We start from the raw sequence: 7,309 nt of genomic DNA, 5'->3' as shown, positions 1-7,309 counted from the left end.
ACTAGATGACTATTTCTTCAAATCTGAAAAGTTTAAAAAAATGCTTAAAAGTTAAAAATGATCTGACTATTTAAAAAAATAGATTCATGAGATTAGATTAGATTAAGTAGATAGATTAAAGATAAATAGATTAAGTTCACTTTAAAATGAAAATTCTGTCATCATTTACTCATCCTCATGTTGTCTGTATGAATTTCTTTTTTCTGATGAACACAAAAGATGATATTTTGAGAAATGATGGTTAACACACAGCATTGTCCATTGACTTTCATAGTAGGAATAAAAAATATGATGGAATTTAATAGGTACCAATAACTGTGTGCTTACTATCATTTATCAAAATATTATCTTCATTTATCACAATACTTACAAAATATTTTTTCCAACTATGGAAGTCAATGGTCACTATCTTCTGTGTGTTTACCATCATTTCTTAAAATATCTTTTTTTGTGTGTTCATCAGAAAATATAAATTCATACAGGTTTACAACAACATGGGGCTGAGTAAATTATGACAGAATTTTCATTTTAAAGTGAAATATCCCTTTAAGTTTTGGCTGTATGTAATTTTTATAGATTTGTTTTTTAAGTTTGTCACTTTGACATAAATTTCTCACATCCATACAGTGTCCACGTTTGCTAATGAATTTCTTAAAATAAAAAAAAAATACTAAATTGTCACTGATATTTACTAAGAATTTAAGTTAAGCAACAACTTCAAGAAACAATGAAAAAATCATTTGTTTAAATAATGCAAATTATTTATTAATACTTAACAATGTTACCACAAAAAGGGTAATAACACAATATAACATGTTATATTTCATAGAAATAACATCTCTGAAGCCAATATGGCTTATTTAAAGATACATATTTAACTTAAATGTAAACAATCATTTGCCATTGATACAATTTCAGAGCTTCATCATTGTACAGTGTATAAAGAGCATTAGTCTCATTACAGATAATAATGAGACAAAATAACATTTTGCATTATAACATCAATGTGTAGGACAATTTTTTTTAGTTATAGTGTAACACTTCTGTGCGTATATCGCCTTAGGTTTCTGTCTGTCTCTGATTGTTTCTTTGGATACCAGCATATTTTTTCTGTGCAAGACACGTGATGTGGTCAAGTCTTAAATATCCCTGCTCAAGTGGGATTGATAATTCCATGCGTCCTGGATCTAGATAGTCCTGACGCCTTGAGGTTTCTTTCGTTTCAGTCAACAGCATCTCCAAACGTTCAATTTCTCCTCCATGACTCAAACCGAGTTCAGTCTGTGTGCTGGTGTTGACTCACGCCTGGGGTGGAGCCCGCGTGAAAACACCTGAATCCTGGATGGATATCTGTAGGTATTCCAACACACATTTGAAAAGGATTCCATGATGACTTTTCTCCACATGACGTGTTGAGAGGAGTTGAGAAGAGGAGATTTAAATCCTTTTTACTAGAGCGAATCAACAAAGTTTATAAGCTGGTCAAAGTCGGTGTAGGAGTCGGTGTTTTCGGGCGTCCGCGTGGTGCTTTGTGACGCTGCCTCACTTCCCATTTCTTCAGAAGTTGTTGTGTCTTTTTGGTGGCCATCGCTCTCAAGGATACGTCATCAATCTGGTGTGTGATTTTCACCCTGTAGACAAACATCACAATGTGGTCAATATCACAGCTGATGTGAATCTGATTTAACAAATCACCATAAATATTTAGTTGTGCTTAAGGATTCAATAAAGTTTGTTTAACAAAGTTTTAAAGCACTTCAGTAATTGTTTGTTTGTCCCTAAATCTGGCTCACAAATCAATTTTGCATTTTTCTTATTACTATTTCACTATTACTATTATCTTTCTTCACATGACAGGCCTTGAACAGAAATGTAAATGTGCAATTGTTGCCTTGTGGATTGCTAACAAGTCTGTTCTCATATGCATTGATAAAGCTTAAGTATGTGTGTTCACGTATTTAGGCACTGTATATTTGTGCAAATAAGTGCACTATACATTAAATTAATGGTTGTTAAATCTCTTGAAAAGTAGACCTACTGACAAAGTTGAGAAAACTACTTTCATTCAAGTCATTAAACCAACAATAGTTATTAACCTCCGGGAGCTCAATTTAAAATCTAAAATAAAATGACTCCATTACTTCGAGGAGACATCAATGTTACAGAAGCTTAAAATTAAAGCTTCTTAAATGTGTGCCACATTTTAAAATGCGTGCGCTTTTTCTTACCGTTTAATTGCTTTTTGTATTGCTGCCAGTTTGTGTTTGCATTCCTGCCTGGCACAGTCGTGGCCCTGGGCGGCTGGGATGGCTCTGTCTGATTCTGTCTTATACCTACAGTAAAAAAAGAAAGTTCACATGAGACGCTTCACAACCCAATTCCTTAGCAAGTCCACATATAGAAGTGAAACCTGTTTCAGCAAGTTTGTCATGGCATGCCGTAAAGTTATAACCCCTGTACATTATCATTCTGTTTCTCACCCAAATATGTAAACCAGTAAATCTGGTTTCCTTGAAATAGGACTTGAGATTAAAAATATCTATTGCTTTGAACTGTGACGTGCAGGTTATTTGCATTCAGCGTGTACTTACGCATTGTTCGCTTGACAGAATGAAGTGCATGTTTTGTCTTTGCTATCTGCACATTTGCAGCGCGATTTGGGCACAACAGGTTCTGGGACTGCGCGCTTCTTGCGTGGAGCGTTTCCAAGTCCGTAAGATACGGTTCGCCTGGGGAAAAGAAAAACAAATAAGGGAAACAGTAATATGCCACGGAGAACACTTACACAAACATCTTGTTTTAGCTACACGTGTGTTAGATATTGTAAATCGGGTAAACTTTATGACATTGAGATGACTGTCAAAGTGTCCCAATTTAGCCGAATCTGTTGATGTGAATTAAGTAGTACTTACTCTGGTGTGTTGACCCATATGATGTCCAGGTGACAGAAGTAAACGCACTCTTTATCCAGAAAACTTGCGCAGGAGCATCGTTTGGGTCTGGAGTGGCGCGCCGACACTGATGCGCCAGGTGATGTTATGTGATTCAGAGATGCCGCTGTAACTGTAATCATAAAGTTGGGTTACTTTAATGATGTTTAGTCATTTGCTTAATTAAATTTAGCAATTTGTGTTCAAAACTGCAATAACTTGTAAAGTTTTTGTCACGCGTAATAAGCAATGGCAATGATGCGAAACATGTACATGTTTAAACTTTCTCAATGTCGTAAACACATAATTGTACTTTCTCCTGCAAAACCTTTGAGAAGTTTAAATTACTCCTAAACTCTTAAACAAAAAGTAAAGAATTTGCTGCCATGTAGAGTTTATACTCTGTAAAAATGCTGCTTTCAATGTTTAAGTATAATCAAATTGGCTGTACAAGTATTTTAATTTAGTTGCTGTTAACTTATTCAAAATTAAAAATGACTTTACAAACTTAAAAAAAAATTGTAGTATAGATATTTTAATGTACATACCAAAGTCAAAGATTCCAGAAGACAGCATGGACAACACTGGGAAAATAATCCTCAAATCCATTTTATATGTATTCTTATCCAAGTCCCAAATGAAGATAATCCAATAAATTCGCAAATAGCTGAAAACTTTCGGTGCGCAGCAGCCAAGTTGCACTTTTAATTACAGGTCGTTCACAAGCACCCGTGCATCACTTCAGAGTTGCGCTCCTTTGAGTCTCATTGCTTTTATACGCGTGCTCTCCGCCCCCCTCCCGCGCGCTCACGCGAACACAATGCTGTTTGTAATAGTCACCGACAAGCAACATGTGGAGCGAGATAAGAAACTTTGTATTCCTGAAATTCCAGTGGGATGGAGACGCCGGGCGGCAGGTTGGTGCCAAGTTTTTATGGTAAGCCATGACTTTTAAAATAGGGCAGTTTAAATTCTGCCCAGTAGAGGACGCTCGAGTATAAACTTGAAATGCTTCAGATTCCAATGAAATCATCACTTTAAAAAAAAAAGATTTTTTAAGTGACCCTTAATAAATAATAAGGTTACGCTAATATTGAATAGGTAGAGAATTTGTCACAAGAGTTATATCAGCAATTTAAGATTGGGTTAAAATATACAAATGCTTGTCCCTACTAAACCTATTTTGTTCTATATATTTGTTTCAAAGATTATAATTCAAAAACTAGTTAGTGAATTATCAATTGGGTAATTGTATTTCATAAATATGCCTGCGCGTCCAACCAAAACTTGTATTTTGGGGCCAATTCACCTGTCACCTACCTGTCATGTTCCCTCAATCACAAATATGGTTTTGAAATTTTTATGCGCATATATATTAACTTTATGCAGTTTTTTCTTCTACTGCTATTTTTAATCCGTTTTGCCACAACGCTAAATTGTGAAAAATACTTTAGAAATAAATTTTAATTCATTTTAAATGAAATTATTTTTTGCCATTCATGATTATATAATGCTTAATGTGCATTTAAATAGTCGTCATAAAACACATTTTTCAAAATAAATTCTATGTATGTTTGTCAATGGTGCATTGAGGTTCAAAGTTTTCTATTAACAGATGCGAATAAAACTTTCGCCGCCAGCTGTCTTTTTGTTCTGCCCGAAAGAAATGGGTATTAATGGAAACTCATAAGCGCACTGCATCCTCACCCTCAAAATAGTTTTTTGAGCAAGCTTTATTAAAATTTCGGCACGAAGATGTGTTGCCTGTTCATGCTTGTTCCACCTCAGACGGAGATTTAGGACAATAACATAAGCAATCTATTAAGAGAGCTGATGAATAGAGATGCTGCATTAGGGATAATTATGGAAATATGCGGTTCTCTTTAACAACGTTGCTTTCCTCGAGCTAGGGTGCCACGATCACAGTAACAGTTTTCTTAAAATAACAAAACTGGTCATCGTCTTTCTGCAAGGCTTAAGTCTTACCTGTACATACAGGTCTTACGATCTATTTTTTTCTGTACAGAACAGCTCTGATACAAATTCGGCACTAGTGGACGAGTTAAAAAAGTGCCATGAGTTTCAGAGCAGTACATTACGCACACGATATCTAATGGACCACTTTCAGTAAATTCACTGGGTTTGGGGGGACAAAATGTTCAGAACAGTTTTCAGACAATCTCACCCACTCTCATGCTCTTCCGTGGGCTGGGTAACCAAGCAACATCCTCCCCTACCTACCTGAATCTGCTCTGCCTGCAGAGTCTTGACGCATCCGGAAGGGGGCGATGTTTAGCCACAGTATCATACCACGACGGGAAGCAAATAGTACTGTCGATGAAATGAGTCCGTTTTTGGTCTGTACTGAGAGCTCTTGTCCAGAGCCTCTGGAGACGAGGACTAAGTCGCAGTCAATACAACCTCATAAAAGAGCTGATTGGTGACGTTTTTTTGCCGGCCTGGCTAAGACCCTCATTACTGATGTGAGTTGCTGAATAATTCTAGTGTCTTTGAGTGCCATAAGAGTAACCGCTTCTGCAGTGCTGATTAAAGGACATTAGGTAGCTAATTGCACTGCTTAAACAAAAAAGAAAAGACTACAGAGACATTTGTGCACTTGTAAACAAGGTTTTACTGATACTGTAGATAGCGTAGATACAGCAAATGTAAAGCCACCATTTTACTCATACCTATGGACTTATGGAGTTCAAAATGGGCACCAGGTGGAATATAATAAATACTTGACCACAACATCTGTGCACAGGAACACTTCCCCCCCAATGCCATATAAATGGTTATACATCCTCAGTACAACATTAATTTCCCCATAAATTTACGATAGACATAAAATGTTTTTAAAATAAAAAACAGTATTTACTCCATTCTTTCATTTTGATTTCATCTAACTTAATAGGCAACTACTAGATTTATAAGATATTATGTACAGGTTTCTAAACAAGAAACTCCAAAAGGCACAATTGTCTATACAACATGTACAAAAAAGAAAAGAAAAACTCTGGTGCTAACAAAAAAGTACAAAATAAAATAATTGGTCATCATTTATGATTGCACGTACAATATGACTGTCAGAAAATGTGCTTTTTATAAGAAGGCTGGCAGAGTTGCAAACCTCTTGAAGTGTTTCAGTTTTACAAAGTGACAAAGTTTTACAAAGGAGTGGGAGAAGAGATAGATAAGAGAAAGATATAGATTCATAGACAGAAGGAAAAGATTTTATTGGGATTCTCAGGTAGCTATGACAAGTCTATCCTCATCATCACTGGAGGCTTCGTTATAGTCATTAGTTTCTGGTTGTCTAGAGACAGGTTGCCGTGGTATCGCTTCACTAGCCCCACCTGCTGTTGCCTTCTGAGGAACATCAGAGCTCCTTTTATTAGTGCATGAGGGAGACGAAGGTGGTGGGGTTTGAATTTTCACCATGGCTAAAGTCTTCTCTGCATCCTCTGTGTCCCCAGATCCAAGGCTAGGGCTGCTGGGGCAGTCGTCTGTGGATGGCTTCAAATTTGTTGAAGCTTCTCCTGGATTGACTGTTGAAGGACTGGCTGAAGACGTAGGCGCTGGTGGTGATTCTGCAACCTGTGCTGGGGTAGGTGCAGATGCTACAGCCTCAGGACTATGCGGCTTGTCCATGGTTGCTGGAAGGGGGCTTAGAGCTGAGAGGGGGCTGAGAGATGGTATTAAAGCTGGAAGGGCAATGTTGAGGATCTGTAGGCCAGGGATCTGTGCTGGCGAAGCTGTGCTGATCTGAGGAGCAGGGCTGGCTGCCAACACCTGCACACCCAGGGTGGCATTTAATGGCTGTGGTACCAGCTGGGTGGAGTTGGCCAGACCCACCACACTCAAGGTCTCCAAACCCATGGGCTGCAAAGTGTTCTGGGGAGAACCTAGTGTCTGGAGCCCTGCCACTTGACCAAGAGGAAAACAAGGCAGGACACTATTTATTGGCTCCTGAACTACTAGTGGATGGGCCGGGGAACTCTCCGGCCGGGGAGAGGAATTGGGGCCTGGGAGAGGGCTACTGGACTGCCTATGGATCACACTTAGTGCGGGGATGGTTAATTGGACTGGCCCGGCCTGAATTGGGACAAATGTAGAGTACGCTGCCAAACCAGCAGGAACAAGTTGGATGCCACCTACAGGTACCATGCTGTATGGGGATCGTGGGGGCTGCTGGGAGTGCAAAGGCAGGTGGCTGAACAGATGAGTAGTGGCCCCAACTCTTGGCTCGATGATTGGACCCGTGTTTGGAAAGTGCAAGTGTCCCTGAAGAGGGTCAGAGGAGGTCTGAGTACCACGGTCAACGTTGGCATTGGACTCACTTGCAGGCTGGGATGAGGTGACGGCAACTCCATCCTGTT

At 38.6% G+C, this 7,309-nt stretch overlaps 2 protein-coding genes across 6 annotated transcripts in view; both read right to left on the bottom strand.

Annotated features, from left to right (window-relative positions):
* Positions 1-761: 761 nt before the first annotated feature.
* Positions 762-3,748, bottom strand: edn1 (endothelin 1). Its single transcript, XM_055219386.2, has 5 exons — positions 3,479-3,748; positions 2,913-3,063; positions 2,592-2,729; positions 2,229-2,333; positions 762-1,631 (listed from the first exon to the last, which is right to left on the bottom strand). Exons 1-5 carry the CDS (start codon positions 3,537-3,539, stop codon positions 1,472-1,474), a joined length of 615 nt encoding a protein of 204 aa, XP_055075361.2. The 5' UTR covers positions 3,540-3,748; the 3' UTR covers positions 762-1,471.
* A 1,790-nt stretch (positions 3,749-5,538) lies between these two features.
* Positions 5,539-7,309, bottom strand: part of hivep1 (HIVEP zinc finger 1) — a 58,441-nt gene continuing 56,670 nt past the window's right edge. For 4 of the 5 annotated variants that reach the window (XM_055219381.2, XM_055219382.2, XM_055219383.2 and 1 more), the window contains exon 9: positions 5,539-7,304. In XM_055219381.2, the coding sequence (XP_055075356.2) occupies positions 6,177-7,304 (1,128 nt within the window). In that variant the 3' untranslated portion in view covers positions 5,539-6,176. The remainder of the gene's footprint in view (positions 7,305-7,309) is intronic. The other variant, XM_055219385.2, reaches the window with a different exon arrangement.

Source organism: Misgurnus anguillicaudatus, chromosome 20 (genome assembly GCF_027580225.2).
Source record: "Misgurnus anguillicaudatus chromosome 20, ASM2758022v2, whole genome shotgun sequence".
In the NCBI taxonomy this organism is placed as follows: domain Eukaryota; kingdom Metazoa; phylum Chordata; class Actinopteri; order Cypriniformes; family Cobitidae; genus Misgurnus; species Misgurnus anguillicaudatus.
This window is presented reverse-complemented; position numbering and strand designations above follow the sequence as displayed.